This window comes from Penicillium argentinense (assembly GCF_028826775.1).
Source record: "Penicillium argentinense strain IBT 30761 chromosome Unknown utg000009l_segment0_segment0, whole genome shotgun sequence".
Taxonomy (NCBI): Eukaryota; Fungi; Ascomycota; class Eurotiomycetes; order Eurotiales; family Aspergillaceae; genus Penicillium; species Penicillium argentinense.
Window position 1 is genome coordinate 3,493,658 of NW_026622668.1, and position 15,332 is coordinate 3,508,989.

A 15,332-nucleotide genomic window follows, 5' to 3' on the forward strand; every position below is an offset into this window, starting at 1 on the left:
GGTTCTCGAGGCGTCTTGCTGCCACCCGTGGTCTGTGCTAGTACATAATATCATCTTCTTGAACTATCTGTCTTCGCCCCTGCGCTGACTGCTGTATTTTCACATGAGAAATGACACATCTGGAAATACGATTTACCCATTCCAGTGCTGGATATTATGACGTGGTGGATCTTGGGTTGATTTTTGATCAACACATCTGATCCCGAGGTAGGGTACCGTGCGCCAATTCTTCCCAAAAGGGAAGTAATGTTCCGGTGCCCCAAGTTAACCAGATATAATCGACCACGACCCCAAGTTCGGCCCCGGTCACGATTCAGAGTTTTTTCCATTGTTTTGAGATGACCCCAAGTTTTTGTCAACCCATCGATCTGTTGGTGACCATGTGGTCCATGTACCATGTGTAGTCGACTGGTCAGAGAAAATAGAGGTGGTTCCACGTGCCAGGCAACCTTAATTATCTACATGCTTTTCAGATGGAAAACAAGTGACTACACTTGACAAAATAGATATTTGGATTGATATGATCCCAGGGAGACTGGATAGAGTCTCAACAGGACATTGTTAATCGTTAACTAGGTCACCCCCTCAGGTAGTGACTCAGTCGACTTGCCACTCCAGGCATAGAGTACTGTTTACTCCATTATATGAATAGAAGGGTGGCTGTGCCCGGCTTTAGCTCAGTTGAAATTCCATGTTCGCTGCAGATCATCAAAAGTGGTGGATGGCTCGTGAGGACTGAAACATTCCAGAACGCCCCACTGCTCCGGCGTTCGTGTGTATATCTACGGCAGTTGACAGGTCTAGCGGCAATGGTCCGCTATTTCTGGTGAACCCGTCAGATTGAAAGTGAATTCTTGAGTTGTGAAGTTGTTCTCGAATTTTGATTTCTAAAATAGCCAATCAGCATAAAGCCGCCATACTGGTGCAGTGGAGTTTTAGGAAAAAACCAAGGCTTGATATCGAGGGTGCATAATGACAAGAAGTGTATAATTTCGTCTTTGTGTATTGCTATGTAATAAAGATACTATTTCCCACGCAAAACAGATACAATGCGGAATGGAAAATGCAAAAGCTGTGCAAGAATTATAATGGCATCGATCACTCATATCATCACTGCGACCGGCAGGTTTGGGCATGGACTGGTCGATCTAAGCGATGGTGACGGTACGGTTGAGCGTCTCCAGGAATGGGTAGTTGCTTGCCTAGACTCATGGCTTAGTTTGGTCCAATATAAATTGAAAGGAGTGGGAATCCTCACACCAACGAGAGCAAAGTGGGCAACATTAATTTGGGCCTTGCCGTTCTTAAGGGACGAGGGAACCTTGACGGTGAAGTTCTCATAGGGCGGCGCGCTGGACTCGTGGTACGAAGGCTTGAAGTCGCCATGGTACAAAATGTTGCCCATGGTGTCCTCGGGAGAGAGGCAGGGGGAGGAGACGCAAGAGGTGATTCCGATGGCAACAGAAAGCTCGGTCGATCCGGTCAGAGAATTCTAAATGCGACGTGGGTAAGTGAACTTGTCAAAAACAGATCTGGAGGCTGCTGCGGACGTACAGGACGCTGAACCTGAACAACGACATCGTCACCCGCGTGCAGCTTCTGGGCCTCCTTGGGGTATCCGATGCCGGCGTTCTGAGCCAGAGCGACACTGGCGAGAGCAGCGAGAGAAGCGATGAACTTCATATTAACGGTGAAGAAATAGAGATGAAGATGCGAAATATGTATGAAATATGTATGAATGCGAATGTACAATTGAATGATTTGGATAAGGCTGAGAAGATTTGCAGAAGACTCCGGGGTATTTATATCCCCCAAGTCAACGTTTCTGAGTTTCACGTTGACCATGGTCGAGTTGGGGTGATTCGCCAAGTCTCAAATGATCGGCAGGATGTCTCGGTGAGCTGCCCAATGCCGCTGTTTCGCACCTCCTTGTGGGCCTTCTTTCTGCGGGTGGCCCAATCAAGTGCATCTAGGATGAAGGGTCGAACAGTTCGTACCAAATTATTGATTTCTCCACGCAGGGTTTTTTTTTTTTTTTTTTTTGGGCGCAACCCTCGTTGCCCGTTGACCGGATCGAGATTGATTTTACGGCATTGGGAGGTGCTGTTGGGTGTACCAGGGGTGTGCTGGATGCCCTGGTCACGATCTCTGAAGACAGTGGGGCGATGAGGGGCTAAGCCGTAAGCCACTAAGCCCCCTGGTGCGCCTAATCGGCCTGCGGGTGTGACCGATCTCCTGAGACTATTTTAAGGTCCAGATCATTCGGTGCCAGGTCCTGATGCTCGGCTTAGCTTTGGCAGATTACCAATGGCATGTATCAGGCGATCACTCAAGCTTACGAAGCCGACCACTTCGAAATGCTTATGGTCCACTGGAGGATGGATTGCCGGTGCTTGTTGGCTGAAGCAGGCGACCAGCACGTTGCATAGGCAACAAATAGACAGTCATAATGACTGTGCACGCTTCGAGGTGAGACTCATAAATAGGCCCCTCGGGTTTCGGCAGTCGATTTCAGGAGCCCTATTAGATAGTCACAATAGTATCCCTCGCTGAGGTGTTGCCTGCAAGCTTCGAGAACAACGCGCATGAATTTCCCAATTGGTCCATACTGATGATAAGAAATGGTAATAAAAATGGTGTAGATATAGCATCCTGACCGACTATCCCCAGCCGGGCTCCAAATCAGTAAGCTGGTCACAGTAGCGTCGGTCAGAGTTGAAAGCTACCTAGAGCAGCCTGGTAGCTGAACTCATTAATAAACATCAGATCATGGTATAGTGACAGGCCGAGTGGGTATAACATTTGTTCAATTCATTGAAAAGAAGACGAGTAAGGTGGCGGTGCCTCCACTGGTAATTGCTCTGTTTGACTTTGCCGCAACTGAGGTGCTGAGGATTGTAGGGGAATCTCATCGTGGAAAGGTCCCTCCAGCGTTGGCCGTTCAGGCATGTACTGATAGGCTCGCCTGAGGCCCGCGAACCCGGAGGTCTTTGAATTTTCTCAATTGGTGGACGTGGATGCTAAGCTTGGTATTGAAGAGCCGAGCTGGACAAAAACCTGGGAGTCGGCCCGTCAAGCACTAGGCCGCCGCAACCATAATTCCCGCATCACGAGAAGTGCACGTGGCTAGTGGTCTGGCACCTTGGCAAGCGCTGGGAGATCGCACAGGGAATGCTTGTTTTCTGGGTCGTACTTGCTCTCGGACTGTCATCGGCCATTCGTGATTGTTGTAATTCACTGGTGTGTGTTATTCTTGAGGGGGATACACGAGGCTATATATACGAGAAGACCAAGTTGATTGCAAATCAACTTGATTCTTCGTATAGGCAACCCGGGATTATTTCCGATATTGCGGGTTTGTTCCTGATCTGCGCTAGCCTCATATCAAAACAGTGATCAACAAACTATTGCCTTCAACTACTAAAAGGAAGCTTATGTGGATCTCATCCAAGAGCTCCACGGACAGCATCCACCGAAGCCAACACTCCAGTCAATTTGACTGGTACGTGTTCGCGCTTGAAGGCATCAAGCCAGGCTGTTTGAATATACGCACTTTATTCCTGCATTGATTAAAAAGATCCGTATTTCATGGTTTCATGCCTACTACTAAACTACCTTCAAAATGAGATGGCAATTGTAGCTCAGTCACATGCCCGCGCCCTTCCCCGCAGGTGCTTGTGATTGGCCCCGCACTTCGCGAGTCAGCATGGTCTCTTTATGTTTGAAAATTCGTACTTCTCCCTCCATTCTCATTCTCGACTTTGTCGGACATTTCCAAAATGACAAGCACAGCCACGGCCACGACAGAAATCGTTCCTTTCGACCACCAACCTTCGACCGTCTTGCCCGACCTGCAGCAACAACGACAAAATGACCCACCAACCACAGCAACCTTGGGACGAACAATTGAGCCTCTCGACATCGAATCACCAAGCACTGAGCACAACTATCCAACGGGCACGAAGTTCTGGTCCATGATAGCCGCAATGTGCGTGGTTCTTATCCTGGGAGGATTGGATGCCAACATCGTCGCGACAGCCGTACCCAGCATCACCAACCACTTCCACACCGTCGCCGACGTGGGCTGGTATTCGTCTGCCTTCCGACTTTGTACCTGTGCATTTCAATTCGGGTTCGCGAAGCTGTATAAGCTCTTCTCAATCAAGACTATCTTTTTGATAAGCAATACGATATTCCTTGTCGGGTCTTTACTCTGTGCCACGGCCGCTACATCAACAATGTTTATCGTGGGGAGAGCAGTGACGGGAGTGGGCTTTGCGGGTCAGTTAGCCGGATGTTTTGCAGCCTTGGTTTGTATTGTGCCTCTCAATAGACGACCGGTGTTTGCTGGTTTGTTGGCCTGTGTGGAATCGCTCGCTATCATTGCGGCGCCTTTGGTAGGAGGTGCCTTAACTCAGTCTTTAGGATGGAGGTGGTGTTTTTGGTATACATTGACCGTTAAATAACACCGATGAGGCTTCATAATACTAAAATTCACATAGGATCAATCTTCCCATCGGTGCTCTATCACTGGTGGCTATGTTTTTCCTCTTTTCCGACCCGAGAAGCCGCCAGGAAGATGACTTGACACTGGTTCAGAAGATCAAAGAGCTCGACCTTGTCAGCAACTCCTTGTTTATACCCTCTCTGACAGCTCTCTTCGTCGCCCTCTCTTGGGCGGGAATGAAGTATCCTTGGTCGGATGGGAAGGTCATTGGACTGCTAATAGTATTTGCTGTGCTCCTTGCCGCTTTCGTCTACAATCAATACCGTCGCGGAGAATCAGCAGTACTTCCGTTTCGCATCACCAAGAACCGAAATGTAATTGCAGGCTTCATTTTCACTTCGTGTACCAACTCGATGACGAACGTCTTGGAATGGTACTTGCCAACATACTATCAAATCGTTCGAGACCAGGTAAGATGCATTGACTTATCCAGTATTTGAGAAATTGTGCCAACAACGAGATTCTTTGCTAGACTCCGAGCGAGAGCGGCTACATGATGATCCCCATCCTTGTCGGAATGATGCTTGGGCTCTTCCTCCAAGGCATCGGCACCACGACATTCGGCTACTACGCCCCCTTCATGATCTTCGCCTCCATATGCATGCCAATCGCCGCGGGTTTGATGACAACATATGACCTTCACATTCCACTCACCAAAATAATTATATATTCCGGGTTTGCGGGCTTTAGTGCAGGAATCGGCTTTCAAGGATCCCAAGTGGCTGTACAGACAACCTTGAACGCTGCAGATGTCAACCTTGGGATCGGGGTTGTATTGTTCGGGCAGAGTATGGGTCCGGCGATCTTTGTCGCTATTGCGCAGGTTATATTCACGAATCAGTTATCGTCGAGCTTGGAAGAAATTGTGCCAGGGTTGACGCCTCGGTATATTGAAGAGCACGGGCTTGGTGATATAAAGAATGTGGTCCCTAGGCAGCGGTGGGATGAAGTTTTGGGTGGTATCGATCGGAGCTTGACCCATACCTGGTATTTGACCGTCGCGCTGGCTTGTATGACGATTGTAGGAAGTCTCATGGTTGAATGGCGATCGGTTAAGCAGAAGCAGTCTTGAAATATGAGCTGTTGTACGAAGGGGAAGTGCCCATGGAATATAGAACCAAGTTCGGGCGTGATTTGTGTCTGATAAGAAACGTGAAAGAATACTGCTTACTTCTTCCATCTCTTCCATCACCACCACCTTCTCCACAGCCGCCTTTTTCCCTTCCTTTTCTCTCCCCAACTCACTTGACTCCCACAAATCAGCCCGCCTCCAGTCCATACCAAGCTGTTCCAGTCTTCGCCTCCTGCAAGTCCACGTCTCAAAGCCCACCCTTCACCCACCTGCTTAAAACAATGGCATCACTCATCCTCAGGCCATATTCTTGGTTGTGGAGTCTATGCTGATTGATATGATTCTCTAGATGCTCACGGGCTACTGATGGTGACTCTGTCCGAAGCTCTTGAATTTTCAATCCATTGACTTCCTAAATTTGCAGTGTCCTTTTCCCATGATATCAAGTACACAACTTGAAGACGCTAACTCTAAACTCCAGCAAAAGTTTTCACCATGGTATTGGATCGCTTCTTCTGCTCCCTGTTCCTATCACGAAAGTCAGCTTCAGCTTCGTGTATGAGACAACTGACTGTCCCAATCATCAGAACAGCCACATACCCTCATGATGCCAATAGTCACCCATCAAATCACTTTTGACCTTTCTTCACTGTCGCATCCCCGGTAGGAACCAGCGTATCCGCTTTACTGGCCCCTGACTCTTGCGACTGCGTCTTATGAAGATTCGAGTCTCCCTCCGACATCTTATCCCGATTCTGACGATGTTCCTTAATCTTGCGGTTGACGTATTTCCACGCGTTCTTCGCGAGCTGCACGTCGGTTCGAGGTAGTGTTCCTTCTGGCGAGCGCTGGAGGGAGGAGGAAGACACCATGTCTGAGGAATGTGATGCACGATTGAGAGTAGTGTAAAGATTGGGGATTAGATGTTTTTCTTCGCGTCTGTAGCAGAAACGCGACGTCAATGATGATTTGCGGACACTTCGATGAGATGATCAACATACCAACCCAGCAAGGCATAAGCCTGATTATATACACTCATGAGTCACAGAAAACATTTCCCCTACTATCACCGCACCGAGACATAAGCAAAGCCCCTACACAGCCTTACCCCGACTCCGAAGGATTCACGGGCCCGTCTGGACTATAGTGGCGTGGAGTCAAGCCTTTTTAGGCTACGAGCTTACAGTCGTAAGCTCTCAGACAAGGAATTTGCCTGGTACATCCAATATTAGCTTAGCCTCGATATTACGATAGCCTTGCGGCCTGGACGGGGTCCGAAAGTGGTAATCAATTCGGGATGGCGGAGACTCGATCAGGCGTAGCTGAGCAAGCCCACTTCGCCGAGGAGTCCGAGCTGAACTTTATCTAGCCTCACCCCGACTCCGAATCCAAACAACCAAGAATTATTAATACGAGTTTTATGACGACTTGATTTTGGTTCTCTCATTTTTCATTTATCAATGTCTCTATTATCCTTCACTCAAAGCATATTCAATCCATTCTGCAGTTCGAACTGCCAGTTATCCAGATTTGTTATGTAGTAATTATAATCCAGTATGTCAGCTGCAGCATCGATGCCAGTCGAGAACTGCATCTCGGTGGTACTTCCAATAGCACTAGACTGAACAGGATCAGGCGAGAGAGCAAGTCCAAAACGCGGAGGATCGTCGCTCGAGCTTGTTGGCATATATCGTAGTTGCCTTCGTGCGGCTGGATGATGGTTCTGAGATATTATGCGAGGATAGTGAGGTTTTGAATTACCAGTGATCGTGGGAATTGAGGTGATGCGATAGGCGGGGAGATGGGTGCGTTCATTGAGAGGGAGGGCCAGCGGTGGACTAGTTCGATGGATAGGACGCCGGCTGTTGGGAGGCCGAAGACGCACATCTTCTTATGTCACACGTGGTGTTAAGGACAGGTCCAAGGCAATGAGAGGGCTAGGGTGCTTACCACCCAGGTAATTTCGGGCGATAATCTCATCATCTGGATGCGAGTGTCGACAAGTAGAAGGATCTCGCTCAGGATGTCATGGGAGGCCTTGATGAGGTCTGGCGACCAGATGTTTAGTCGTTTTGAGAGAATCCGATAAAGAAGGAATTGATCGTAGATGTAATCGAGATGGGCCTGCAAGTAGACGCTTTCTTTGACGTTTGCAATTCCCGACGACTCATCGGGATCATGACGCCGGTGCAGGAAAGGAGGAAGACTTTCCCAGACCTCCCTTGATTGCTGCAATAGCTCACCGTATCAAATTAGCGAGTGCAAAGATACAGCACTGGGAGAACTCACTCAATTCGCTGGGGGAGGTCCTTCACCTTCCTGTTCAGGGACAATTCCAAAATACTCTCTCGGACAGGTCCCATAAGTAAAACGCATCTTAGCCAGACGGCCTGTACGTCATTTTTAACTGTGTTCCAGCCATCGGTGTCTAGTTTCCTAATAGCCGCGTCCCGTAAACTTGGCTCGGTGATGACCTCGGTAAAACTGATATTAAGGGGCAACGCAATACTGAAAAAGCGCCAACTTATCCGCGACGGTCTGCCCAGAAAGTTGCCAGCTGTTAGTCGGCACTGAATGCACCGCTCATTAGTCGGTTGCATGTTTTTGAGAGCCAGAGCGGTATATTGTCCTCGGAAGAACGTTGATTGAGTCCCTGCGTGAACATAATCGTCGAGAGGTCGCCAAGTGCTCTCCAGGATCGATAGTCTAGATCTGTCAGTATCTTGACTTGGTCGAGTTCGATGCTGGGATTTACCTCGATCTCCACGGATGAGTGGGGTGAGAAATGTTTGCTGGTATACCAACCAGCTAACAGCATCATTCAGTGCCCCAGCCTCGTCACAGAACCTCAGACACGTCTCCGTTGCCGACAATACCAGAAATCCCAACTCCTTCCTCGGAATAACCGGCTTGCCCTCTACTTGAAATATAGAGTGCCAATTACAAGGCAGAACAGTCCCATACCCCACAAATGAAAAAGCCAAGCCAACAATCTCCCATCTATATACACAGCCGTTATGAACTCAGTAAAAGTCAACGAAGAATGCAACCGTGCAGGCTTCGAAAAATGTCGAAATTTCTCGCGCGAGCGCGAATCCAAGTTCGGTGTACCGCTCATCGGTGGTTTTGCTAACTGCTGCAGAGACTCGAACGTGCGTTCGACCAGGGGTCGGCCCAGGAATTCGCAGTCCTGCGTAGCGGCCAGATAGACATCTGCACTTCGGCGGTAGACCGGTAAGGCTTGTAGTAGCTGAATTGGAAGTGCGCCGCGTTGGATATCGGCCGGTTCGACGGGAATCACATTTGGAAGGGAAATTTGGCTGTCGTTCGGTTCTTGCTCTTCGTGGATGGATGATGATACGTCGATGTGGTCGGTGCATTCTTTGAAGAGGGAGAAGTGGCCGGTCATTCCGAGGTACTCAGATTGCGAAAGTCTTCTTAGTTCTGAGGCTGGATGTTCCTCCTTGGTCGATTATAGTGCGGGCAGCTCCAGTCTGTATTCTGAGTTGTTCGGTGTTTCAGGGTTCAATGCCACTCCTGGTCTAGTTCCGTTTCTTCTTCTTCTTCTTGTTGTTGTTGGTGAAGGTGAAGGATTATAGACGCATTTCTCTGGTTTGTTCGTGCATGTGCATCGTCCGCAGATGGGCTGTTGGTGGTCGCAACCAAGGTTGGACTTGCGGTATGGTTCGCATGACGATGGGAGGCCATTCTTCCGTAGTGTAGCCATCCTCGCGGGCTCTTTCATGCAATATCTCTTCCCGCCAGTGGCAACAGCACATCGTCATACCAAGGCTCTTGCTGAGGTATGGTAGTAGATCGGCTTGAGCTTCGGAGTGACCCGACACTCTGTTGGCGCTCATGAAGCTCCATGTAACGCTGCTCGACCATATTGAAAACACCACCAGTGTCAATTCATCCATCATTTGTCAATTTCACTGGATGTTTTGAGAGGGAAAAGTAGCAAAGGGGAGTGTCTACAAGGCGTTCTGGAGGAACTGGTACCGAGTTTTCAAAGAAACTGGTTCATTAAGGATACCATATATACGAGAACCACAACGGTTCCAACAACCTAAGGTCACCCAAAGGCACTATGCTGGCCCGGAGGTAAGAATTGCGTCTTCATGCAAAGACATCAGTAAACTCGCTCATCGCGAAGTACGATACCACAACTCCTGCGGGTCCCCAAGACACTCGCCAACGGTAACAGCTAGAAAGTATCAGCAGAGTCCAGATCGAGCCAGAAACGGTGAAGGCAAACTTACTCCTCAATCCCCGCGCAGCAATCTCATTCAATATATTATCGGCCAAGACCTCAACAGTATTATAATGGGTATCATGCGCCAAGACAATCGAGCCACCAGCGTCCAACCCCGCCCGGAGCTTCTCAAAGCTCTGCCAGATCAATCCAGCGTCATCGTTCTCGTAGTCCTTCGTATCGATGCTGGTGCCGACGACGTGGTACTGCAATTCAGACATGGCGGAGAGTACGAGGTCGTTGTACATCAGGTAAGGAATGCGCATGTAGGTCGGGAAGTACCCCAGGATTCGGGTTAGGGCTTCTTCCAGGGTAGTCATTTGCGAGACGATGGATGCGTAGTCCAGGGTTTCGAGGTATGGGTGGCTCCATCTGGAACTTGTTAGATCCTGGCTGCATGTTGTTGGCTGGCTTGGCTTAGCTTGGCTAGATACGTACGTGTGGGAGCCAATCTGATGTCCCTCTGCCACGGCTCGCTGGACCAGTTCTGGGTACTGGTCGATGTAGACGCCGTTCAGGAAGAATGTGGCGACGGCGCCGTGCTCTGCGAGCGTGTTGAGCATGCTTCTCGTGTAGATCCATGGTCCATCGTCGAAGGTTAGGGCGATTGTGCCGGGCACTGTGCAGCGGTCGATTACACTGCCGACGGCGACTTGGGTTGTTGCTTGGCGAGTTTTCAGTGCATCTTCTGCGCGGGTTGCGTGGGGGTCCATTGGAGCGGCGGTGGATAGGGTGGCCGCGAAAGGAAGGACTGTGGTCAGAATGCTGAGCGGATGCATGGCGATATGTGAAGAGTGAGTGTGGTTTTGAGACAGAATGGGTGTCGGTAGAGAAATAAGCCCGATGTTGTGTCGTCGGCGAATTGATCAGAGGGAGTGATTTTATACACTTGCAAGCAGGAGCAGGCCAAGCATCGGAGAAAGGCTAAAGAAGGATACGAGGGAAGGAGCGGCGCCGTGACTGCCACGACGAAGCATGAAACGGGAAGCACGTATGATGGGGCCAAAATTAACATTGAAGAGATAATCGCATCCATTGAGCAGGAAGACAAAAAGCCACCTCCGAGATCGCGGTACGGAATCAGATATGAGTACATATGGGGACCAAAGGTATCAAAAAAGGATACAGTAAAACAGTTTCCCCCCTCTCGGCACATCCAGTCCGGCTTTTAATTGTCAATCGGATCAAGACGTAATGAGAGTGGAATGAAAGGTGAAAATTTTCCCCCGACGCACCATTCCAGCATGAAGTCATCTAGCCCTTGCGGCTGTACTTCTTCATCGACTTGCGCTGGCCCTTCTGGCTCTCGCGCTCCAGGAACTTGCGCTGCTCCTCGGCGGTCATGCCGCGCAGGATACGCTCACGCTCCTCTTTCTTGACCTTCTCGGCGGCCAGCTTGCGCTCCTCGGCCTTCTCTTCCTCCTCGACCCGGCGCAGCTTCTTGATCTCCTCCTCGCGGGTGTTGCGGACCTTGCGCATGACCTCGCCGCGCCAGTGGGCCACTTGAACGAGTCGGTCGGTCAGGCGCAAGAACTGGTTGAAGAGGGGCAGGGTCGAGGCGTAATCGGAGGCAAGGTTGACCGACAGCTGCATGCGCTTCTTCGGGGTGGTCTCCTCGATCCTAGTAGTTGTGAGCTTGTTGTCGCTATCCATTCATTGGACATCATACACTACTTACTTGGTCGGCTTGTCAATGGGCTGGTCGGTGACAATGAGGTACTCAAAGTCATGGCCAGCCTTCTCAATGGCTTGAGCCAGGTCCGCGGTGAGCAGGTTCTCGGTGATCTCGGCGCTTTCAGACATCACAGTCACCCAGGACGGGAGCCTAGGGTGGTCCTTGGAGAAAGTCATGGACGCATCGTAGCGCTCAGTACGGAACTTGCGCATGTGGCTCTTGTGAACAACAGCCCAGATGAAGCCATCGTAAGTCGACTGGTTGACCTTGAGTGTAGAGGTATCCTTGCCCAGAACGGGGATCAGATCCTTCTCCTTGCCATCGAAAGCGTACATCAGAGCCTCATACTTCTGGGCAGGAGCCTCCCAGCTCTCAAAAAAGAAGCTGAAGATATATTCCATGAAGTAGGTGATCGGGTTGTAACGCTTAGGCATCTTGAGCGCAATGTCGAGGAAAGCGACATTCTGGCGTCCGGTAGCGTACGCCGCGAACTCGTTCGCGGCCCGCTCCTTCAGCAGGCTCTCGGGGTTGACCAGCTCCACGGAGACGGAGTCATCCTCCGCCGGGCGCGCAATGCCATCGAAGCCAACGACAGCAAACTCCTTCTGCAGCGCGGGGATGTGGGCTTTGGCCCAGTCCCGCGCCTTGCGCCGGTTCTTCCGCGTACCCCAGACATGGAAAATCACAATCAGCAGGATGAAGGGCATGATCATGGCCTCCTGCATGAAGTCCTTGGGGGAGGTGCGCTCCCACACCCGGTACCATTTTGTGTAGGGGACGGCACCGGACGTGCTGTAGGCCGGGACAGTGGTGGTATCGGCGACGAGAGACGCAGGCGACGGGTTCGGGGCCTCGACGAAATCGGCGAAGTCTGGGAGGAGGATGGTTAGATGGGAGCGCGGGGCCATTGGCACATGGGCGACTTACCATCGTCACTGGCAGCTCCCGAGCTCTGGGAGCCGAACACGTTCTTGAACACGCCCGCCATGGTTGGATGAAGACACGATGATGGGTGAAAAGGAAAGGAGGTTGAGAGAAACGAGGTGCGGAGCTAAGCTGGGCTTGGCTCTAGCGCCCCCACGAATTCTCCAGTTTTCCTGCGATCGGCCCGACTTGCCAGAACTGCCATCCCACTTTGACAGTTAGAACCATCTACAGTTGCAATTACAGAATACAGAGGCACAGAATAAAAAGCGAAATCAATGTCCATATCCGTTCCTATATCACAATGCATCCCAGATCCCAAGATAATACACGAAATTACTCGAATGAGTGTGGTATCAACGAAAAAAAGAAAATGAAACCCTCAACACAATGAAACGAGACGCCAAAAACTTCACAAAAATCGATTTTTGTACAGGCCCGCTTCCAAGAATATAAAAATAAGTAAAGAAGTCGTAACGGTCGTGAAAGTCTCGAGAGCTCGCTCGAGTAGAGAAGAGGAGAAGGGAAGGCAGGAGATGCGCATTGCGCTTAGTGGCCATAAGCCGGTGGTGGTGTATCGTCGTGCGCGCGACTCCAAAAGTTGCTGCACGCGTTGTTCGCCATGAGTTTCTCGTCACGCATGCGACGAGCAATCTCGCCGGCCAGTCGCTCGACTAGCAAAGGATCGACGGAGTCGCCGGCCGCGGTCTCTTCTTTGGTGAGCGGAAGCACGGTGGCGGGAAGTGGTGGCTGGACAGAGCCAGAGCCAGACGAGGGTCCGGCCTCGGCCTTCTCTTGGTGACCGCGCATGGTAGCACGGGGAGTAGCTTCGACATCCTCACCCTTGGAGGGGCGAATTGTTTCGACGGAATACCCGAGGTCTCCCTGGTCAGAGGCGGTGCGGCGTTGAGACGGACGCGAGAGGCTCATGCGGTGTCGCTCGGGAATCGATGGCAAGTGCAAATCGGTCTCGGGGGAAAGCGGGGGGGTCACTGGGTCGTCGTTCTGTTCGTTGACAACGGGCAGTGGCGCGGAGTAGATGGATGGCGGGCTGCTTGACTCTCTGAGCGAGCTGTCATCGCTGACGCTCATGGCATCATCGGTCGTCTTGGGACGACGCAGGTCCACAACACGCTTCTTGCGCTTTCGCTGATGGGCCTTTGAATGACGTCCAGCCCCTACGTTCAATCCATAGCTACTGAGCGAGTGGCTGCCCAGGGAAGGACGGCTTTGGATGGAGACATTGCTGGAGGTCTCGTGGACGGAGGATGCCAGGCTGCCCACCTGCGAATGAGTTCGAGAAAGTGCCGGGCTGAGAGGCGAAATGACGCTGCCGGGAAATTCACAGGGGTCGGCGGGAGATGTCCATGCTCGATATACAACCTCTTGGATGGAGGGGGTGAAAAGCGAGAGGGTCCGTTGGGAGTCGGTAAGCGCGGCGAGGCGAAGAAGGTTCTTTTGAGAAAACAGGGAATGTGTCTCGACAGAGGAGTCCAGTGATAGGGACGCGATTTCAGATTCGTTCAGCGCATTTCCAAGTGAATCGACGGGGTCCTGCGGGGGGCTTGCCAACGGGTCTTGGCCAGGGCCCTCACTTGATGTAGCTTCTGTATTGTCTGTTTGGTTCTGGCTCTCTTCTCCCGTGCGATATTCCGGTACCCAGAGCCGAAGCGACAAGCGATGGATAATGGCTGGCAATTCGTCCATAAACAGAATTCGTAGTTGGGCTTCGATTTCTTTTTGTAAGAAGTCGCGCACAAAGGGGATCGAATCGAAAGTAGAGGAGACCTTGAGGGATTCGAGCGGATCGTTGCGGAATACGACTGTAATTCCTTTTTGCTTCGAGAAGACCAGGATCACAAAACCAGAGAGCTTGAAGTCGGAGAGGGTGATTTGGAGAGGAATGGTGAGTGGGGTTCTAGATGCGACACGGTCAGTTCACGCCGGCGACGAAAATTCTTGCGCGGTTGGTTGGTGTCACCATCGTGCGCGAACCGGGGAAATACATACGCAGCAGCTAATGGTTGTGGTGATGCGAAAGCCGGTCGTGTGAGTAGGAAGGTATTTAGCGGGTTCGCTTGGACTCGGGTCTTGAGCGTCAAGAAGGCGTCGCCGGAATAGGACATCTTGAAGATACCGCGAAAGCGATCCTCGGCCAGATCGCCGATCTCCAAGATTTCGAGTTTCGGGGGCATGGAGCCCAGGTTGAGCTCGGTGACGATAATATCATCGACGATGATGGGTGGTTTGGGTGATTTATTAAGCGCGGCAGTGAGCAGTTCTTGGGCGCGCGAGTAAAAACTCGCGTCCGCCATCAACGGCGACCAGTTGAAGTTGAACGCCATGCCCGCGCATTGAGAAATACCACGACCGGAAAGCCTCGAGGGAAAAAACAACAATAAAAAGGCGATCGTGGATGGAAGCGAGGGGGGGGGGGGAGGCAAAGCCGAAGGCGAAAGGAGAAAAGAGGAACGTGAAAAAAAGGGAATCCCGAGGTCACAGGCCCTCGCGTGCCCCGACCACACTCTGCGTTTCAAACCTCTCGCGCAATCTACGCATTTACGAACAAACGCATCGTCAACTGATCTCCTTTCATTGTTTTGCTCGGTTTAACTTTACTTTTGACTCTCTTTTCGTTGTTCTGCCCATCGCTGACAGCGCTGCAGTATGAAAGGGCTGGTACGTCACACCTCCGGCTCTTGCAGGGCGACACTCCACCCTTTCCGACCAGCCCCGAGGACATTCCCACTTGGGGCGATCGCGGCCCATTCATGTTCCACCTTCTGCCTACAGAGGCGGCGCTGCTGCATAAGTGCGTCCGCTACGGTCAGTCCACTCTGATCGAGGTCTACGGGGGAAAAGATAGGGGCTCGACGCGAAATCGAGAGGCCTGCGACGC

At 51.2% G+C, this 15,332-nt stretch overlaps 7 protein-coding genes across 7 annotated transcripts; 1 reads left to right on the forward strand and 6 right to left on the reverse strand.

The window, feature by feature from the left end:
* Window positions 1-1,148: 1,148 nt before the first annotated feature.
* On the reverse strand, window positions 1,149-1,683 carry N7532_008889 (uncharacterized protein; the record flags this gene model as incomplete). Its single annotated transcript, XM_056621380.1, has 3 exons — window positions 1,149-1,202; window positions 1,259-1,492; window positions 1,555-1,683. The coding sequence occupies 3 exons, from the start codon at window positions 1,681-1,683 to the stop codon at window positions 1,149-1,151; spliced, it is 417 nt and encodes a 138-aa protein (XP_056472186.1).
* A 2,096-nt stretch (window positions 1,684-3,779) lies between these two features.
* On the forward strand, window positions 3,780-5,579 carry N7532_008890 (uncharacterized protein; the record flags this gene model as incomplete). Its single annotated transcript, XM_056621381.1, has 3 exons — window positions 3,780-4,144; window positions 4,503-4,917; window positions 4,980-5,579. 3 exons carry the CDS (start codon window positions 3,780-3,782, stop codon window positions 5,577-5,579), a joined length of 1,380 nt encoding a protein of 459 aa, XP_056472187.1.
* A 629-nt stretch (window positions 5,580-6,208) lies between these two features.
* Window positions 6,209-6,451, reverse strand: N7532_008891 (uncharacterized protein; the record flags this gene model as incomplete). The annotated part of the gene is made up of 1 exon (XM_056621382.1): window positions 6,209-6,451. One exon carries the CDS (start codon window positions 6,449-6,451, stop codon window positions 6,209-6,211), a length of 243 nt encoding a protein of 80 aa, XP_056472188.1.
* An 859-nt stretch (window positions 6,452-7,310) lies between these two features.
* N7532_008892 (fungal specific transcription factor domain-containing protein) lies at window positions 7,311-8,988 on the reverse strand (the record flags this gene model as incomplete). Its single annotated transcript, XM_056621383.1, has 5 exons — window positions 7,311-7,469; window positions 7,530-7,800; window positions 7,869-8,285; window positions 8,544-8,579; window positions 8,630-8,988. 5 exons carry the CDS (start codon window positions 8,986-8,988, stop codon window positions 7,311-7,313), a joined length of 1,242 nt encoding a protein of 413 aa, XP_056472189.1.
* A 736-nt stretch (window positions 8,989-9,724) lies between these two features.
* On the reverse strand, window positions 9,725-10,613 carry N7532_008893 (chitin deacetylase; the record flags this gene model as incomplete). The annotated part of the gene is made up of 3 exons (XM_056621384.1): window positions 9,725-9,786; window positions 9,842-10,206; window positions 10,273-10,613. 3 exons carry the CDS (start codon window positions 10,611-10,613, stop codon window positions 9,725-9,727), a joined length of 768 nt encoding a protein of 255 aa, XP_056472190.1.
* A 475-nt stretch (window positions 10,614-11,088) lies between these two features.
* On the reverse strand, window positions 11,089-12,497 carry N7532_008894 (CCDC47 family protein; the record flags this gene model as incomplete). The annotated part of the gene is made up of 3 exons (XM_056621385.1): window positions 11,089-11,455; window positions 11,513-12,380; window positions 12,437-12,497. The coding sequence occupies 3 exons, from the start codon at window positions 12,495-12,497 to the stop codon at window positions 11,089-11,091; spliced, it is 1,296 nt and encodes a 431-aa protein (XP_056472191.1).
* A 485-nt stretch (window positions 12,498-12,982) lies between these two features.
* N7532_008895 (MDM34 family protein) lies at window positions 12,983-14,778 on the reverse strand (the record flags this gene model as incomplete). Its single annotated transcript, XM_056621386.1, has 2 exons — window positions 12,983-14,351; window positions 14,444-14,778. 2 exons carry the CDS (start codon window positions 14,776-14,778, stop codon window positions 12,983-12,985), a joined length of 1,704 nt encoding a protein of 567 aa, XP_056472192.1.
* Between the last annotated feature and the right edge of the window lie 554 nt (window positions 14,779-15,332).